At 38.9% G+C, this 21,294-nt stretch overlaps 1 protein-coding gene across 2 annotated transcripts in view; it reads right to left on the bottom strand.

Moving 5' to 3' along the window:
• Positions 1–20,325, bottom strand: part of GABRA2 (gamma-aminobutyric acid type A receptor subunit alpha2) — a 121,982-nt gene extending 101,657 nt beyond the window's left edge. For both annotated transcript variants that reach the window (XM_042934036.1, XM_042934035.1), the window contains exons 1-3: positions 20,099–20,325; positions 19,002–19,079; positions 16,260–16,375 (exon numbers count right to left, since the gene is read on the bottom strand). In XM_042934036.1, the coding sequence (XP_042789970.1) occupies positions 16,260–16,375; positions 19,002–19,072 (187 nt within the window). In that variant the 5' untranslated portion in view covers positions 19,073–19,079; positions 20,099–20,325. The remainder of the gene's footprint in view (positions 1–16,259; positions 16,376–19,001; positions 19,080–20,098) is intronic.
• Between the last annotated feature and the right edge of the window lie 969 nt (positions 20,326–21,294).

Raw genomic sequence — 21,294 nt, 5'->3', positions numbered from 1 at the left:
AGAGCTGGCTCAGAACAGTCGTGCAAAAAAGCCCCTCTTGAAAGTTACTGAGGAAAATGCTGGTAACAGACTGATCCTCCTATACACGTTGACTTCTCACTTTTCACTAAGAGGGCACAAAAAAGTACTATGAGAGAAAAGAAAGAGATACCATCATTTTTAAACAGACACTTGAAGACGCATGATTCAGTCCAGTGAGTCCACACAGACCACCTGCGTCAGAATCAAGAACATTTCATGAAATGCAGATTCCTGGACCCAAGCCAAAACTGATTAAATCTTTGAGGATTTGCTAAATTGGTATTTAGCAAATTCCCCAACTGATTCCTTCATAACCTTTATAAAAAATCCTGGTGTGTGGCCAGAGGCTGTAAACTAATAATGCTCAGGTGCGTTTTGTTTGCGATGCACCAAGATTTTATTTGTTTTGATTTGAATTAGAACTGGTTGGCCTTTAAGTATTAAGAAACTTCTCAAAAAAATGGTATTTCCAGCTTTTGAAAACTAATTAGAATATCCGGCAGCTCTTACCTAAAACACTTACGTAAAACTCAGCCACCTTTGCACAAGACATGCACGTGCCTCAGTTCTCTCAGTTCTCGGCTCCGTAATGTCAACTCATTCTTTTATTTGACCTGCCCAAGGGAATAATGGAGTTTGGTCCCTTTATTCTGATTTCTGACTGCCGTGTTTATAGATTGGAAATTGTATTCCGGAAAGTGAGAAAAAGGAAAATCACTGAAGAATGTTGAGTGAAAGAATTCCATAATCAAATTTAACTAAAAAATAAAAAGGTGGAAATATAGAAGATAGACTAGGGCTAGGTTTACATACTCAAGTGTTTGGGGTTGGGGGCACAGCACATGATTTACTGGCCAGGCAGGTGACCTGACTAAGTGATATGGACTAAATGAGATCTCTGGCTAAACGTGAAGGACATACCTCCTCCATTTGGAAAGCTGTTACTTAGTTTCAATTGCTATCATCAATTCAATTTCTATTTCAGTTTCTGTCATCAGGAATTTCAGCCTGGGCTCACCAGCTCTGCGATTATTAAAAGAGAAGACAGAAATCCACATTTTTATTGGAAATGTCCTGATTTCTAAATGCTTTAAGTTGATTATTTATTTTCAACAAAAAAATAAGCCAATCAATTGGGTTTATATCTACGTATTAGGGGACAGCAGAATTGGAGCCGGGAGACTGGAAAGAAGTCAAGAGCATTTGAAAAATTGTTCTCAATGGATTTTTAGCCCTTGTAGATTGACAAATATGGACTCCATTAAGAACTACAGGATGAAAACCAGTTTTAGGTGACAAAATTTCGCATTTCGTTTGTGGAAGTTTAAGAAATTCATACAAAAGGACACAGTTTATCAGTTCCTCATTAGTTCATCATCTATGCAACAGGTACTATGATTACTATCTCCCTCCTCGAAGCTCTACATGTGGTACTGGGGCTAGAACAAGAGGCAAGGGGTCACAAATCTTTGCCTGTAGAGATCTTAGATTCTAATAGGTGGGGCACCGAGTTACAAAACAGTACATTCATGTTGTACCAAATATAGTAATAGATGACTTGTTCCATAGATATGTGTTGTATGACAGGGTGAGTCATGTAAGTAGTGACATCTACGCTCGAGCCTGAAGAAAGGAAAATGTATGTCCCAAGAGAAGTAACAGCCTGTGTAAAGGTCCACAGACTCAGGAAAGCCAAATGTATTAAAACATAAAAACTGAAACAAGGAGAGTGAATCTAAACCACTTTGTGAAAGGTAGTGATTAGTAGTGAGAAATGAGGACAGAAAGGTGACCAGAGGCCAGAGTCTGGAGGGAATGACTACCCTACGTGCTCTAGACTTGCTCCTGAAAGTGGTGGGTGGACACAGATGGGAGTCCATCTGGACAATGACAAGCAAATCCACGTCAGAAAACAGCGTCAGAACCAGAGAAAAATCTACATGTGGGTCAATATTTGAGGATATGGAATTTAATGAGAATGTTCTGAGAAAATCATTAAAAAAGTAAAAGAAAGTAAAGAACCTCAGGGAGCACATTTAAGAAGAGAATAAAGAGAAACCAAAGAATGAGACAGATCCAGAAGGGTAAAGAGACCAAGAGGAAAGAGTTTCAAGACAGGGCAGATCTATGATATCAAGCAGAGCACAGAAGTCACAGAGGGTGAGCTCTGAAAAGGAGCCGCGGTTCGTATCACTGACACAAAGCGTGCAGAGCAATGTGTAGGAACGTAAACACCAGTATCGGTAAATATAATTTTGTACACTTATCGCTACCTCACTGTGGCAGTCACTTACTTCCTCATCAAACCGTACCCAGCTTTAAGAGAAGCTCTTGATTGAAATTTTCATGCAATGGAACTACCGAGTTTTGTGCAAACTCCTAATTGCTGGCAGTGGGAAAACCCAACAGCCTTTGTACTTTCCTTGGCAGGCCAGACTGGAGCCGTTTAGCAGCCTTATTGGGCTAGCTTGTATGCAGGCTCGTACTCTAGTTCTCTACCATAAAGAAAACAATTGGTTTTAGACTTCTGTTCCAAGAACCTTATTTTCTACTCTATTTGCCTTGAAACAAGCCACAAAAGATGAGAGAAATTTCAGATGGTGGGGCCACTGCCGTTCTCAGCTACAGTCTCTCCCTCTTCACGTTGGGGAAACTGAGACACAGAGATGATGACTGGCTTGCTCAAGGTCATAGAGCTTTTATTTTAGAAAATGGGGCTTTTCATATATAAATAGTGGTTTTTATGCTTTTATACACTGCTTTGCCATCACAGCCTCTTCTGATCAAGGCAGAGGCCCTTCCCCTCTCAGTGTCTTTAAAATTAAAATATAAACAGTTATTTAAGAATTTAGGATCCTCCAGGTTTATAACCTTGTCTCTGTCAGGCACTAGAATACAAACCATGTATAATATTTTTTAAAGGAAATCTCACTTTTTATCTGTCCAAAGAGAAAAATTTGAAGTATCTTAAATAGAACATACAACAAGGAGAGGGTTCTATTATATTTTTACCCTGGAGATTACACACGTAGTAAAAGTTTATTTACCACAATTCTATATTAAGGATTAAATTAGTTCTTTTATATTAAGGATTAAATTAGTTCTTTTATAATCAATTATTTACACTAGCTTAGTTTACAACCTTCATGTTAATAATATTTTTTCCACAACTAGTGAGTGCTGCAATATCCAACACATTTTAATGAAGCAGAGTTCAAATATCATCATGGCATTACCAGAGATTAGTGTTAATTTTTCAATAAATATAAGGATACGTTCTTACTTATAGACTATGGTAGAATTAAGGTATACTCATAGCTGATAAAGAAACTTCACTTAATATTATGCAGCATATTCACAGAAATCAGTGGTCAATCTAATAATTTACTAGGAATCTTATGAATGCATATGATAAGGAATAAATCGGTCTATGATTATACTTTTGATAAAAATAAGGTTTATCACCACAACCTTTAGAAACAGAAATTATGAATTTCTAATTGTCAGAGTGAAGCATGAAAATAGTAATAGTAGTAATAATAACAACAACAAAACAACATTTAATGGGCACTTAAAGAATCTCCACCTTGCATTATATTCTTTATGAACGCCCCTAATGTTGTACAACATGGTAGCCATAACTGAGTACCTCCTGGCTACTCAAAGTGCAGCCCAGGGACCAGCAGCATTGGTATCATTTAGGAGCTTGTTACAAATGCAGCATCTTGAGCTCCACAGAGACATATGGAATCAAAATCTGCATTTTTAACAATCACTATCCAAGTTATTCATATGCAAATTAAAGTTTTTAAATACTTCAGGAAAATCAACTCATTGGAACTCATGTTTCCCATTTTACAGAGCAGGAAATTGAGGCACAAAGAGATTAATTTTTCTATTAGCATCAGTAGATGTGACAGCCATTGCTAGATACATACTGAATATCCAACGCATCTTTCTAATAAATCTCCAATTTTCCCAGATGCTCTCCTAGCTTGAAATAGCAATGAGATAAATGTGGAAATCAGCCTAAAGACCTGGGAAGCTTTACTTTTCTAATGAAAGGAACTAACAGAGATAGTGCCATCCCCTCCTTTTATTCCAGCCTTTACCACGGATATGATAGCTGGAGCTGCAGCAGCCATCTTGGGACCATGAGGTGACAGCATAAGGACAGAAGCCAACCCTAAGGAAGAGGAAGTGGTAAAATAAAAACAATCTGGCTTCTTGAGGCTCTTGATGCCATCACTTAAGAACTCAGTCTTCATTTGGAGCCACCTACTTACAGACCTTTGTGAGGAAAAACTGACTCCCACTGAAATCACCATAGATAGAGTTTTCTGTTAGTTTCTGACAAACACATCCCTAACTGATAAAGGCCATAATAATATTGTTTCACCTATATTTTATTGTTTTATTCCAACACTAGGAAGCAAGGTTTCCTTTATTTCCAACTGGCATTAAATCTGCACCCTAAAAAGCCACTCGGAATTACTATATCCTCCTCTAACGTCTTCAAGCAGAAGCACGTAAAGTGTCATCCATCCTCTCTGACCGGGTGGGGGAAATGATAGAAACGACAGGCCATAAAACAGTTCCCTAAAAGGAAGGGATGTGATGAAGAGACATGTGCTTTCCACTCCACTAACTTTCATATCCACTCACTTAAACACGCACCTGCCCACTTTGCTTAACCTCCCAGCTGGTCCAAGGCAACAGCAACAGCAGCAGAAATTGCAGCTGCCCTCTGCACCTGGTGGCAATCAGATGTCTGAGAGGAAGATGCCCGTATTAGAAGCTGTCGCCAAAAATGACAAGGTCTAGATTGGGTGTGGCAGCAGTCAAAGGAGAGTGACAAAGGCGGGCAACAGCAGTGTAACACACAGAACTGCATCGAAATGTATGCATTTCTGAGTCAGCAGCTGGGTCCCAGGGGACTTGCCATCACCCCCGTATTTCACGGAGAGTAATGTAAATCTTAAATGACCCACCCTGCCTGCTAGAGTTATGTATGAGTCATTCCATCAGCTTGGTGGCAGCCAAAAATACCTCCAAGAGCCCTTCAGATTATCTGGGAACCTTGAAACAAGGAAAGTTGAAAAGAAGTCGGCTGCACCAACAGTCCCCTCACTCCTTTATCTGCCTGGTCCTCTCCTTTAAGAATTCAGACACTGTTACTCGAATTTATCTGTTTCGAGGATAATGAGTCCATTTTTTTTTATGTTTAATCTATTTTAAAGGGTGACATATTCTAATATAAGCACTGCTAATCATATGGTTCTAAATATAGCTTTCTTGTTAGTTATCTTTGATCCTACAATTCTGTTATCCTTATTAAGGCAAAAGCTACTCAAAATGATGAAAGGATAGCTTAGTTTTAATTCTTAGTATCGAGGGACTTGCTGTTCTCCCAGCAATGCCCTAATGACGACTTCTTTTTAAATGGGTCTACATTCACCCCCATTCTTTTATAACATTTTCACCACCTAAAACCAGCCCACTTACTCTCCTAAGAGTGTAAAGTTTCTCTTCTTCTGATATCTGCTGGACGGATTCTTTTGCTGTTCTACAAAGCACGATCATCAGCCTCACATTTTTTGCTTCAATGATTATCTTCTCACATGTCCTAGATAACTAATTAAATCTACCCTCCCATATTCCCCTCTACCCGACCTGAACACCAGCCTTGTGATTCCATTTTCTTTTAATTAAGACTTCCTCTCTCTTGGTATCCAAACTTTAATCTTCCTTGTAAACCTAGCTGGCATTTTAGCCCACTCTGTCCTTTCTTGAGAAATTGGAGAGTTTATGTAATCTTGGTAACAAAAATGAATTTGTTCTATGTACCCTAATTTTCTGACTATGGCTGATTTGCTTAATTTCCACTGTAAAGGCTTCTAAAGAATTCATATAATTGAATATATTTGGACTCTCCAACCCAAATATATGAGTAGGAAGTCAGCATCTTGCTTCAAATGCTGAAATCTTCTTATGAGGAATTAGAGGTAAAATGGACCTTTCATCTTTTTCTAAAAGCCCCCCAGTGACACTCTCTTCCTCTCCAAACCACTCCTCCAGTTCAAGTCTGGAGATCTTTTAGGTCCCAGAAAACTTTTTAACATATACCATTCTAAAACCACCTGATCCTTTTACCTTCTTAATGAAAATCAAATGGTTCCCAAATACTTGCTAAAATACCATAGGCATCCCAAAAAACATAATCTAAATATGGGCTTGGGGATGCTATTAAAAGATACTGTATATGTGTATATATATAAATTTATATATTTTTTTAATTTACTATTTTATGAGAGAGAGAGTGAGAGCATGTGCCAGGAGAGGGACAGAGGGAGACAGAGAGAGAACCTTAAGCAGGCTCAACACTCAGTGCAGAGCCCAACATGGCCTTGAGATCATGACCTAGGCCAAAATCAAGAGTCAGATGCTCAACTGACTGAGCCACCCTGGCGCCCCAACGTTTATAATTTTTATCCTTTCTTCAACCTTCCTTAACCTTGTGACATAACTCTATTCTTCTATTCAGACACAAAATTCAATTGTACTACTCATTATATCATAATCATGAAATATCCCCCAAATCGATTACAATTTACTAACCACCTCCACAAAATAGTTGAAATAGCAGTTATCTTCTTTTTGACATATATTTTTCCTATGGCTACTATATCAAAAGAAGAACCATACTTTTTCTTTTATTGTGTTTTAAATCAAATTAACAATGCCCTAACTGAACATATCCTTGAAGAATGCTGAAATACTTTTATGCAGAAAGAATGTCACCACACATGTTCCTGGAACAATCTTTGTACTACATTTTGCATTCATTCCCCTAAAAAAGAACTAAGATCCCAAATGTTAATAAAGATACTTTTGAAAATGATGCTTTTATAAGAGTACTATTTTTTTAATTTTATGTGAAAACTTTTTTTTTTGTTTTGACATACTTTAAATATTGAAATAAACAAGAAGGAACATAAAAGGATAAAATAAAAACCAACATCACAACTTAGGTCAAGTTAAGACCTCATATGAACTCATATTTTTCTACATGCTAGTTTTTCAGTTTATTAAAAAGGTAAAATGAAAACATACAAAGATATCAAATTACTACTTAATCGAAGTTACTAAAAATGCAATAAACTAGTGGAAATTTGAGAGATCTACATTTTATGGTAAGTGATATCCTTAATTTTACAAGCTTCTATATGAAATACTTTTAGATTTAAACATTAATTATATTCTTATACATTACTTTTAAATGATAAGTTCTGTACCTCAAGGGATGAGGGTATTTCAAGTTAAAAACAAGTTTTCAGAATTCTGTGTTGGGTCGGGACCATTAAAAATTCAAAAGAAATAAACTGAATACTCATCACATTACACATCATGTGATTTATTTTTTTTTATTTCACAGGAAATGTCTAGTTATTATTTAACTCATCTCTAGCTCAAAAGAAATTAAAATAAGGCAGAAAGAAAAGTTTTCTTTACAAAGAGAACTGAGAAGGGACCCCTGGGTGGCTCAGTTGGTTAAAAGCGTCCGACTTCAGCTAGCTCATTATCTCATAGTTCGTGGGTTCGAACCTCACATCAGGCTCTGTGCTGACAGCTCAGAGCCTGGAGACTGCTTTGGATCCTGTGTCTCCCTCTCTTTCTGCCTCTTCCCCACTTGTACTGTTTCTCTCTCTCTCAAAAATAAATAGACATTAAAAAATAAAAAAAAAGAGAGAGAACTGACAATTGTCCAGAAATTTCAACCGGAATTAACACTTACCTTACTACCTCTGAGAAAGCTTTTCTTAACATAGATACCCTCAACACCTCTGCTACATACGCAGAAAGACATGCTTTCTGGATGTTATACTCTTCTACAGATAAAATTCTCAGTCTGACAGTAAATATACCCCAAATCACTCTTGCCACTATGAGAAAAGACAATAATGTCCAATAAAGAAAACACAGGGTAGTTATACAGTATTTTTAATTAGGCAGGGAAAGAAGAAACCAATGTCTACAACACTTGAAAGGCAGAAAGCCCCCAAATATGGTGTGAAATGAATTTCCGCAAAGTCTAGGTCTTATTCATCAAAATATTTCCAGCATTTCAAATAAAACCCAGAAAATACTTGGCCGTTAGCAAGAAATAGTTGAATGCATGAATCATGTTATAGACATAGAACTTGGCCAACTCCAGTTATAGTACAAGAAAAGTGATTTCTTACATCTCTAAATTTCAATAGCATGTTCTTATAATGAAACATATGTTGTACTATTTCAAGCTATTTCGAGAATCATAGTATATCTACCTTATCTGTCCTCCAAGGGACTTCAACCACCGGAGACCAATACCTCACCCTGTACATCTTTATATTCTGCAGAATGTCTGACACATCATCAGCCTTCAATAGACATGGATTAAGAAACAGAATACTAGAATAATTTAATTTGACTCTTTCCATGTTAACACACTGAAAAGTAATGATTTGCTGACTGGCCAAGCTGTTCACTTGGCCACCTCCACTACCAATATAGATTTCTACAATATGATTGAGCTGTAGCAATCAAAAAATAACACCAAAACAAATGGATCGGTCATGCTTATGGTCCAATTTATCCACTGTGTTAAGGGGGTACAAAGAGAAACACTGATTGCACCTGAGCTTAAATGCTAGTGAGAGGCATGCTTGTGCCTGAAAAAACAAAAATAACAGTCCCTCAAAATTATGACTGAGAGCAATGCTTTTCCAGCAGTGATGGTTGAGAGAACAAACTGCTATTAACCAAGTATGTTTTAAGTTGAAAACAAAGCCTTGGTTTACGAAAACATGAGCAGTATTCTCTTGGTCATGCACTTCAGTGATGTCACCATGAGTTTTGCTGGAGAGATGCTGTTTGGGAAGAAAATGCCACCATCTAATCCAATGCATACCTCTGCTGTCGTGTATCCAGTTTGCCTTTCCTATCAAATAAATCACAAGCTGTGTACCTAGTTCAAATAACGGACCAAGAAAGAGTTCTGCAAAACTACCTCAATCTAACCATTTCTGAAGAAGCCTGTCTTGGTAGCATTCTCTGCCGGGGAGTGGACAAGCAGCACAGCGTTAGGGAGGGTGTGCAGAAATGCTAAGATGTTCCTCGGTCTTGCCTCGAAATACTGAGAAGAATACAGAAACCTGTACATAACATTACCATGCTTCCAGTTTAAGGTAGCATGCACTGTGGCGAAGCCCATACTATGTCCACACCAGGAGAACACTGCAAACAGACCCCAGACAAAATTGAAGGAACTGATTTTGGAAGTCAGACCCAGAGTTTCCAGCCTCCCAATAGCACCCCACTTCAAGCAGCCGAGTACCTTTCTGTTTTTTTGTGTTTCGTGCCTCCGATAACTTTACACAGGAAATGACAATTGATAATGGCCCTCTGCACTTTTAGCAAAAATTATTTTCCACACTTGTGTGAAATCTCCCCAACTTATTTCTATTTTCTCATTCATGAAATAATCAAATGCACTGTTCCCTGTGACCTTTAGGCAAACTTAAGTGAGTGGAGAAGACAGTAGCCGAGAGCACTGAAAGACTGAAATCTTCTTTTGCCTACAGCTTATTCTGAAGGATATCCTACTCCAGCACTGCAGGGAACCCCAGGAGCCTGAGTTAGAAGGGAAGAGAGATAAGATTCTCAGCTGCCGCAGGCCTCTTTGGGAACGTCAGTCCCAACCACAGCCGCTGAATGAGGAGAATGCCAAACATCACAGCTTTACAGAGAGCAGAGACCCCAATAATGGCGTTTACTCTGTCTCCATCTGAGACAAGAACTTCTTAACAGGCAATCTCTCTTTTCCTGCTCATCTCGCAATCCACTTTTCCCCCCTCCCCCACTTCCAATTCTACCTAGAGATTTCAGACTATTCTTCGTGCGTTCCTTCAGTTCCAGTGGCTCCACTGCCCGTCACTTCCTAAGACACTGTCAAGCATCAGACATATACTCTGTGGCTGCAAGACCCACTCCAGAGCAATTGCCATCCAAGTACCTAGCACATCCCAGGTTAGATTGATGGACATGCTTTCAGTTTTATGTCCCTAAAATCATCATTAATGTTATATAGCAAAGTTTTACTCTGTAAAATATATCTTTTTCTCCTACAGGCAAATTCATCACCATGAGTTGATGATGCCAAATTATTACATGTCATGATAATAATTATAAAGAGCAATACATATGTCATACCTCTTCTGTGAGTGGTTTTGTTTTCAGAGATTCTGTACATATACAAAGGTGTGTCTACAAAAATGAAACTAATCACATAAGAAATATACAACCTCTCCTGTCTTTAAAACTGGGTTATGTGTGCCACAAACTTATCATTTTTTTATGAAGCCATAGCTTTTATAGATTAAGTGAAACAGAGTGATGCCCTGTATCGCATTCTATTATAACAACGGCAGCAATAACACTTACAAGTATTGAGTTGCTACTCTGCTTGCCATATACTGTCCAAGGATTTAAATGTTAAAAAAAAAAAAAAAAGTCTCTAACAAAACGAGAAGTCACATATTTTTACTCCTATTTTACAAATAAAGAAACCAAAGCAAGGAGAGATTGAGTAGCATCCTGAAAGTTTTGTAGTTATTTTACAGTGGCAACAGAATTCAAATCCAAAGGTGTTGGTCTCTAGAGGCATTGATCTTAAGCATTACTTTATAAAGTAATAATACCATGCTGTTTTGAGGACAGAACCCCTCTTAGGTTCTGGGACAGATCAGATTTTTATTTATTAATTTCTCCCACTGAATAGCCTATATTTTATTTTTTATAAATTGGAGAGTAGTAAAAGCCATAGAAACATGTTGTCATCCATCTGTCTACAGCCTGAAGTAAATATCCATGAGCAAAGCTGGAAACCGACCCTCAGACCCTAAGCCTACGATCTGACATCATATTTTTCATAGCTTTGAGCATAAAGTTTCTTCAAGGTTTCAGAGTATAAAACAAGAACGTGGAAAGAAAAAATCTATCTAGACGACCTCTTCGAAAGAGCTTTTCAAAATGCAGTTAAGCATGGTACTCAATCTAGATTTTCCAGATTGGATCTATAATTTAGATACCAAGCCTTGTCATTTCTAATAGTTGTCACTGTTGAGCATTGTGGATGCTAGCTGTCATAAATGTCCAAGGCCTGTCTACACATTCATTTTTCCAATGACCCCATAAAATTGGTCCAAAACACAAATGCTGCTTTTTATTTAGTTAACAATTTGAAAGCTTCTTATGGAATATAAAAATATATGTGTTATACTCCAAGTTGTTAGCTCTAATGACTAAAATGAAGAGGAAAAACTGATTCAGTTATTAGTTCTAGCTAATCCAAATGCATGGTCTCAACAGATAAGATATCAAGGCAAACCCATCTCAGGTTTCCAGGCTCACAAAGAAGTAAGCCTACCAAATGTACAAGAACTACCAATATTTCCTTGGCACGTTTTCAAAGAACACTACCTCCTAAGATGTTTTTCTTGAAGAATTCTCCTCATACTCCTAGCAACACTAACACTTATCAATTGTATGTCACATTACGCTCTCTTAAGAATTTTAATTTACTTGAACCGCATCACATTTCTGTGAGATATAAACAGACTAAGTGGATCCTCTCTTGCCATTTCATAGATGAGTAAATTAAGTCACATATGGGATAAATGAATCACCCCAAATCACACAGTTCAAAGGCAGAATCACAACTAACATAAGTCAGGCTTTGAGTAACTGGGGTTATAATAGCTCTAATTCACCAATATGTCATCCCAAAATATGCTGATGTTAATAGTGGAAGGTCAGTGTGTGAATTAAATAACTGCTCCACCAATTTTAAGGATAAGGTAAGTTCTATAGTTGATTCTTTTCATGGCAGCACAGTAAGTAATAATAATAATGATGATGATGATGATGATAATAATAATGATAATAAAGTACATGAATAAAATTAAAATCCTTCAAGAAATATTTCAGTGCTTACTATATGCCAGGTCCTGTTCTAGATGCTGGGAACAGATGATGCACCAGTGAATAAAGCAACAAAATAGACAAGAATCCCTGACCTCAATGAGCCTACATTCTAGCAAGAGAGACAAAAATAAGCAATTGCCACTAAAGTAATAAAGAAATAAATTATTCTATATATTAAAATAAGGGGGAAAATAAGCTGGTTAAGGGAGATTAGAATTATTAAGAGGTAGCCAGGTTATAGTATTTATTTGTTTGGTCAGGGTAGGCCTCATTGAGGAGGAGAGATCAAAGGATACCCAGGGAAGAGAGAATAGTCAGAGGAAAAGCTCCAAAGAGTATCCTGGTGTGTTCAAAGAACAGAAAGGAAGCCAATGTGACTGCAGCAGGATGAGCAAGAAGGTGAGTTGTTGTGAGGTCAAAGAAAGAATAAGGAGACAGATCATCATGCACGGCCTTGGAGACCACCACAAGAAACCCAATTTTTATTCTGAATGAAGTAGAAACGACTGCAGAATTTTGAGCAGTTGAATGGCATGATACAACTTAAATTTTAAAGAAACTCCATTGTTAATCATAAAATATCTTAAAATTTTATCACTCAATGTATTTTTAATTTTTTTATGTTTATTTATTTTGAGAGAGAGAGAGAGAGCACAAGCAGGGAAGAGACAGAGAGAGAGGGAGAGAGACAGAGAGAGAGAGAGAATCCCAAGCAGGCACCACTCTGTCAGTGCAGAGCCCCATGTGGGTCTCGATCTCATGAACCACCAGATCATGCATGACCTGAGCCGAAATCAAGAGCCAGATGCTTAACCGACTGAAGCACCCAGGTGCCTCTTTCATTCACTCAATGGATTGTATGACCTTCATCATATATATGAATCTCAATTTACCTTCCTCCGTTCAGCATAAAAAAACATTATTTCCATTTTCCCAAGGGAAATCCCAAGGCTCAGAATGTCTAAGGAACTTGGCCAGGGTAAAATCTAGTAAGTGGTCGAGCCAAGTGAAAAGAACAATTTTTTTTTAACTCGCAGTCCAAAACCGAGTGTGCTTTCCTATATAGTGATTTGTATTAGTTATAAAGGAAAGAAATGATAATTGAAATTAATTATCCAGATTTTTCATCAATAGAGATGTTCTGTTTGATATATTAAAACTGAATCAAATACACATTTTCCTTCTTATTAATTTCTGGGACATAATGACACAAGTAATTTCCTTGGACTTTCTATGTGAAATGACATGCAGGAGAAGAATTTTGGATGCAGAAGTAATCACAATAATGATGTAAATTTACAACAGTACATTTAGAAAGTTTCTGAAAGTCTTTTAGGTACTGTTATTTATTAATTCTCTACCATATGCCAGGCACTGTGCTAACTTCTTAGCATATATCATCGTACTTAATATTCATCAAATGCTCTAAGAACAGTATGAGTAATCACACTCTATAGATGACAGATGTGGACCTAAAGAGGCAAAGTATTGAAAGGTCATTGGACCGCTCAGGACCAGAGCTGGGATTTTACCTAAATCTCCAAAATCTAAAGCTAGGTCTTTACTAAGCCTCGTTACCTTCCTGTAGCATGCTGCCCAACATATCACTCAACATTCCTAACCAAAAGGTCAGCCAAATATGGATAACCCCATTTTACAGATGATGAACTGGTCGTAGAAAAGTTAGTCAAGCAATCAACATTTATTTGATGGCCACAATATGCAAATCAATATTTAGTTGCTGAGAGCATAGAGGATTTATGATACAATGCCTTGCCTCAACGAGCTTACAATCTTGTTAAGGTAACAAGAGGCACACAAAAAGGTAATAAATAATCCAAGATAGCACATAATAAGTTTCAGATGAGATATAGAGCCAACAACTGCTAAAGAAATTCAACAGAGAGAAAATTGAATCTGGGTGTTTCAATTCACTTAAGAAAGATCTTTACTAGAGGACCAGTGTTGAGGTGGTCTTTATAGAAAAAGGGTTTCCATCATCAAAGATGATGAGAAAAACACTTCCAGTGAGAGGAAATAATACGACCAAAGGCCAAGGGAACAGATGTGAATGGATTATCAAGAGAAGATGAACAAATGCATCTGAAGTGCAGGATGAAAGGGAGGCAAAATACAAACGAAATCAGGAAGTAGAATGTAGAAAACCTTACTTGGCAAACTAGGAATCTAAGGGAGGAGGGACGAACTAGATCTTTGTTGAATTCCTACTATGGGGCACCGGCTTTGTATGTACTTTTTGTTTATAGAATTCTCTCAACAATCCTGTAAGGCAGAAAGGTAGCTGTGTCATGGCCCTTTTAGATGAAAAACAGTTGATCTGGTGCAGAAAACATGGGGGATCAAGAAAAGATGATCAAGAAAAGAGAGGGATATGTGGAAAGCATTGTAAGAATAAAAGAAAACTATCTGAATGGGAGATATTAGCATATGCCCAATATCAGAGAAGGACTGAGGAAGACCCTAGACAAGAAGAGCTGCTTAGTCTATTGCATTAATGCAAATAATACAGTGACAAGGATCTATGCTTCAGTGGTGACAATGGAAGTAAAAAAGAATGTAAGAGATATTACAGAAAAAAATATGAAGAGCTAAGTGGCAATAGCCACGTCCTGAAACAGGTAGTTTCTACTCCCCAACCACACACCCACAAGGTAGGTATTTCCCCTAAGAACTCACAGAGACAAAACTCAAGGTCTTGCTCAAATACTGAGATTTTTGACAGCACATAATTTATTTTAAAAAATAAAATCTATGATTTAGGACAAATGCCTGCCTTAGTGTAATCTTCCTCATAAACCACCAGCTTGGCAATATTTCATTTCCATATGCTAACATGGAGACTGATTCCTTATATTCATGCTCATTAGAGATATTAATTACTAAAGAAGCATTATTTTCCTTTTAGTTTTTTTTTTCCTTTTAGAAAACCAAGTGTATAATAAACAACTGAGTTTGCTCTGAAAAATACAATAGGCCTTATTTCTGAACATTATTCCTCCCTGTACTTCTCCTAAAATGAGAGGTACCTCTCAGGGATTCCAAGAAAAATTAACTGCATTAAATAGTATACTATTTAACAACAAGTTGGGTCTTTTCTGACTTTTTCTGACTCCTGGACAATCCAAACCATACACTGGCAAATATATATAGAATTAACAACAACCTAGATTTTTCAAAGAAAGTATTTACATAAACACCTAGGCATTAATCAATATGCATCTTTACAAGCAATTTAATATTACAAAGTTGTCAGCCTCATAATAAACTAGCTAACTATATGACTATATAAATCTTTGATTAGTACCAATTGTCCAACTAATTTTCCTTTATTTTTAATTAACAGTTAACCTGAACATCCAAATAAGTATAACATACACGTGTGAAATGTGTGTATGTATAATTGAAGAGTAACAATATTTTGAGTTAGAATCCTTTAGAAATTACACACCTACTTTACTTTTACCTAATTTCCTTAGTATCACCTAAGGATAAATAGAAGTTAATTAAAATTTAACATATTTTAAAAAATTAATATATTAGCCAAGCCTAATTTCCTTTATCTTTATGGATTAAAACAGATTTGTCTTTCTGAATTGAAAGTTAATGTTTAAATCTGAAATCAAACTATGCCAGTCCAATAAATTTAGGCCTACAGCCAATGTATACCTGAAATGTCTTTGAGAGTTTCAAGAACGCCAAACCTGTGCTGTACTTTAGAAATACCATAAGCATGGATAAAGAAATATCATCATAGAATCCTAAGTTGTGTATTTGTTAAAATATAACCCTAACATACTTTTTATTATGTGCCTCATTTCTTCATAGCTGTACTGCTGTGAAAATAAACGTCTGTAAAATGTGAAGATACTACACGAGCATGTCTGCCCAACAATGTTTCATTTTAATATACTTTAAGTTTTAAAAACTTAGCCATTATATATAATCTAATTTAAAAACCTCATGCAGAAAGTCTGGGCTCTATATGACTTTAGGCATTCTACAAAAATATGTTAAACACATTGTGTGTGTAGAAAAGGAAACACAAATAATGTTTATTTCATATACCTTACTTTCTATTATTCAGTTATTTAATACATGCATTCATATATAGAGTGTATTAAAATATGTATATTACTCTTAACTTTTAGAAGCATTATTTTGTAAGAGTTTAAAAAAAGTAAAACTACTTTTACCTCCCAGTCCTGGTCTAAGCCGATTATCGTAACCATCCAGAAGTCTGTCTAGAATTCTTGTAAAGATGGTAATGTTATTTTTAGCTTCATCTTCTTGGATGTTAGCCAGCACCAACCTAAACAGATAATTTTAGAAGCTGATATATATATATATATGTACATATATATATACATATATATACGTATGTGTGTTGTACCAGTACCAACATGCTCTACTTCCTTGATTTGAATTTTAAGTCTCTCTAAGCTATTAGGGCCACCCATTTTCCTTCTTTGGTCACTTCTATAAATACCAGCATGTCTATGGAGAAGATAAACATGTTGTTGAAAATGGATAATAAATACTAGATTATCAGAAAGACTGACGTCAAACTTATTTCAGGTTTCTGCCACTTAGCACCCAGTGTGGAATATTCATTTTCTAAAATCCGTCCCCTAGAATATATTATGATTGTAGATGGCCACATGCTGACACTGTTAGTAATGTGACTCTGCATTAAGAAAGGTACAATAACAAAACGACTCCTGAAATACTACTGCAGCGATTTGAATATTAATTGGAGAATAAATTGCCTCCTTGGAGGCAGAAAATTTCTCTATCTTCCTCCTAAGTGCCTTTCCTTTTTTCTTTATGTCGTTTTTCTCTTTCAAACAGAGATTATTTCCTTACTTTGGGTATACCGCCACCCAATGGCCAAGTGCAATATAGACATCAGGGAAACTCCACTGGCTGTGTTCCAGGCTCCACTGTAGCCAGGTGGTGGAAGTGGGCTCTGAAAGGAGCAGGGGCACATACAGGGGTACAGACAACCCTGGAGGCATACCCCTCCTGACTGGTCTCTGAGGAGAGCGCTAAGGGTTACCTAAAGATTAAAAATCTTGCTACTTGTGTGTGTGCGTGTGTGTGTGTGTGTGTGTGTGTGTGATAAATTTGCAGAGAAAACAAATGGTCTTAAAATATCACCAGAAAAGGGTCAGAAACAGTGATTTTCTCCATTATTTCTCCATCAGAAAGCCAGAGACCTGATTTTGTGACATCCAGCAATTTGGCGCATAAAACAGAATGTCCCTTTTCACTGCCATTTTTTTTCCCCTAGAATGATTCAGAGATTTAAATTACTGGCCCCAAAAAAGAATCATTTATATAATAGAATAAAATACTGGCATGAGCATTACTGGTCAAATATAGAACAGAAAACTAGTAGAGGGAAATAATGGTTAAGCACTGAGGACCTTCAGTGATTGCTAATTGACCATGGTAGGTTCACTCCTTTAAAATCAAAGACTATATGTGAGAGCTGTCTGATCAAGGTGTACCGTGTAAAGTATCATTGACAGAGTCAATTTGCATTTAAATGATTACACAGCTAGAAACAGTCATAACACATTAAAAAATTGGTAACCAACTTCAAACAAATATTGTCTTGAGAGCACGGAAAATACTGAAACACTGATATACAGGTAAACATTTAAAAATTGTGTCAGCAAACGAGTTTATCAAAACTCCAGCATCAAAAGTTTCTATGTTACCTTAAGCTAATTCTAAAACCAATCACTACAATAATTGTAAAGTTCCACACAGAGGTCTTCACTGAAAAGTGGTATTTAATCATATGTCAAATTCTTTTTCTAAATTCAGTATTAAGCTGTTAAATGAGGAGCTACTTTCAAACTAAAAATAAGCCTTTATGAAGAGATTTCTTCTCAATTCCACAAAATATTTTCATTCTTTGACAATTACTTGACAGGGAAATGAAAAATTAAAAGGCAAATAAAGATATAATAAAGACATTATTTTTTAAAAGGAATGATTAGATGAACATTCTTATCATTTATATTTCAGACCCTCTAATATTTTGAAAATCATATCCTAAGTTTAGACAAAATAAAAAATGCCCATTGATAATACAAAATCAGAAAAGACTACAACTAAGATGATGTTATGGAAAGCAATAAGAATTAATTTTATGTTTGTAGAACACAGGCAAAGCAAAATTAGTTACATGTTTAAAATAAGTACTGTTTATGACAGTGACCACTTTAGCAATAAAAGATCTCTAAATCAGTAATATGAAAAGTTGATGAATAAATCAAGCTTTGTTTTATTGTATACTACCTCTACCTAGAGGTTAAAGACTCACACATCCTTTGGGTTTTCTATGTTGACTAAAGAGCACAGACCACTAAAAAAAAAAAAAGAAGGAAGAAAGAAAAGAAAAAAGGAAGGAAGGAAGGAAGGAAGGAAAGAAGGAAGGAAAGAAGGAAGGAAAGAAGGAAGGAAGGAAGGAAGGAAGGAAGGAAGGAAGGAAAAAAAAATCAACTTAACAACCAAACCATTTTAGCTTGTGCTTTTCTGTTTGGCTTAAAGAAACACTGTTGGCTTCTTTACTGAATGTTGGTGTCATTATAAACGCATACAACTTAACCACTTCAAAACTTGCAAGAATATGCCATCCAAAAGGTATTCTTTTCTTTGGTGATTTTCTTTTCTTTTTGTAAGAAAATGTTCCTGATCACTTGCGTATTTTATCACTAAAATCCAGAAGCAGTGAACTTTTGATAGTCTCTCCCACTTCATAGTTCAATTTCTTGATACAAGCTTTTTTTTTTTTCTTCCCTTCATTAGAATTGATTCTTCAAAATACTTCGGCTTCTCAAAGGCCAGCCCTGCATTGATGACATTCAAGAAACACACCTTTACCCCGAATCTAAAAAGTCAAATACAATAAATAAATGTCTCACCTGGCTGGGTCCCACACCAAGAAAACAAGAAGAAGCAAATGCATGTTGTAGGTGTTTAATTTCGTCTTCATTGTCGCTCTTTGGAAAGCCATGGAAAAAAAGAAAATACACTTAAAATTACATTCAGTCCCAGAAAGCCCAAAAGAATGTCAATTGGTGTGAGAACTGGAGTTAAAGCTATTGAATTATTCCACTGGAGCAGTGTGGGGTGTGATGAATGGGTTGGGGGGGGGGGGGGTAGTCTTTTCTTTCTTTCTTTTTTTTTTTTTTTATCTTGGCAGTAAGATGACCAAATAATCAGACTGCTCTGCCAGGAACTTCCCCCAGCCCCATCGTCAGCAAACACTGTTCTGTGCTCGCACACACACACACACACGTAACAACAACACACGGGACCCTGAACTGACTGACATAGGAGCTAGAGAAGAGAACGGGTCCGGAGGGGGAGGGGGGGAGTGAAAAGGGGGAGGAGAGATGGGTCCCCCATGCCACAGCCCCCTCAGCCAAGACCACCCCCGCAACCCCAACGGGAAAAGCAAGGGGCAGGCAGCCCACTTTTTTCGATTATTATTCTTTTCGTTACAGGGAACTGCAGCCCTCGCGTCTTCACTTCTTCGCTCCCTCTAAAATAATAGAAAATAAAATAAAAGAAGCTCCCTCCCCGCCCGTGCACAGTTGCCCGAGACCACGTCTCGGAGGCAGCCGGGTTCGGCTCAACTGCTGCGAAACGACGCGTTGGACAGCTGTTCCGGAGCCGAGACCACAATCGGAGCAGGAGCGTGAGGCTCCCGGATCCAGCACCGGCAGGCAGGCAGCGGCAATCACAGTGTGCAAAGTTGCAGACTATAAAAGAGCCAGGCTAACGCGCTGCCTGCCGGGCGGGCGGGCCGGCGTCTAGGATCTTATTGTAGTTGCAGATGCGCTTCTGGTGATGAGTATCGAAATTATGTTTTAAACGTGTTGGGGAGGAGGAGGCGAGCTGAACCGCCTCGGGTTGCAGGGAGCATCGGAGAGTGGGGTGGGGAAGACGAGGCAGGCACGCGAGGCAAAGGCAGGCGCCAAGGGGTCCCTGCTGGGGCCAACGTGCGCGACCTTACCTGAGACAGCAGGCAGAATCGGGTGTTTTCCTCCCTTTGCCCTGATCTGAGGAGACGGGAAACTTGAGGGAGAGCGAGAGAGAGCGCGAGTGAGAGAGAGAGAGAGAGAGAAGAGAGCGACTGCAGCAGCCGAGCGAGCGGACAGCGATGGGCTGGTGGAAGCCGGAGCGAGCGCGGAGAGCGACGGCCGCGGCGCGGGGAGTAGATGGAGGCGAAGGCGTCCGTAGTGGCGGTGATGGGCGGAGGAGGAGGAAGAGGAGGAGGGGAAGCGTTGGCAGGAGCGGGCGGGGGGGTGGGGGGGGGACGCGAGCCCAGGCGCGGTGCGCGCCGGCAGTGGCGGGCACGAGCCCCACGCCTGGAGGAGGAGGAGCCAGGCCCGGGAGGAGGGCTAGCGAGGTTCCCGGGAACGCAGGTCCCCCCACCCCACCCCCGCCCCAGTCCAAGGTAACCGCCCCGTCGCCCGCCGGGCACCTGCAGCGGCACAGCCCGGGGCGGCGGCGAGCTCCCCGGTGCGCCCCGAGCGCTGCTGCCCGCGCCCACGCCGCGCCGGAGGAACGGAGCCCACGCTCCACCCGGGACTGCTCCCGGCGGCAGCCCGCTGGGGCTCCCCCCGAGGCCCCGGGGTTCCTGGGGGGGGGGGGGGGGCTGCCGGTGGGTATTGGTGCAGAGTCGGGAACGCAATGTGTCTGCGCGGCCCTAGATCCCCGGGGCCTCGCCCTGCCGCCCGCCCCCCAACATCCCCTGGCTCTGGAGCGACGTGGCTGCTGAGGAGAGGTAAAGAGATACCACTCCCGCTGGAGGGCGAGGGGACTCTAATCAGCCTGTACTTAGTCATCAGCGCATCCACGCAGGAGCAAGTTCAACGCATGTTGCGTGGAATCAGACAGCAGGAAGTTTCTTTGATTTCCTGAGCCGTCTTGATACACCACTCATTCCTTCACACTCCTGCAGTCAGCACCAGTTTCCCTACAAAGCCCTGAGGGCTGGAGACCTCCCTCCAGCCGGTCGGGAAAGTCCGTCTGCAGATTATGCACCTGGGGAAACCTCCCGCTCACTCTCAACCATTCTTTTCCCCAACGTCTATTCACAGGCGTCCTCCCTTCGTGGTGATCAAATTCAATCCACAGCTCTAAAAAAGTTTACATTCTGCAACCCCGCACCACCACCACCCCCAAGCAAAAAGGTACCTGTTGTGC

This window comes from Panthera leo, chromosome B1 (genome assembly GCF_018350215.1).
Source record: "Panthera leo isolate Ple1 chromosome B1, P.leo_Ple1_pat1.1, whole genome shotgun sequence".
NCBI lineage: Eukaryota > Metazoa > Chordata > Mammalia > Carnivora > Felidae > Panthera > Panthera leo.
The sequence above is the reverse complement of the archived record's forward strand: the minus strand, read 5'-3'. Positions and strand labels throughout refer to the sequence as shown.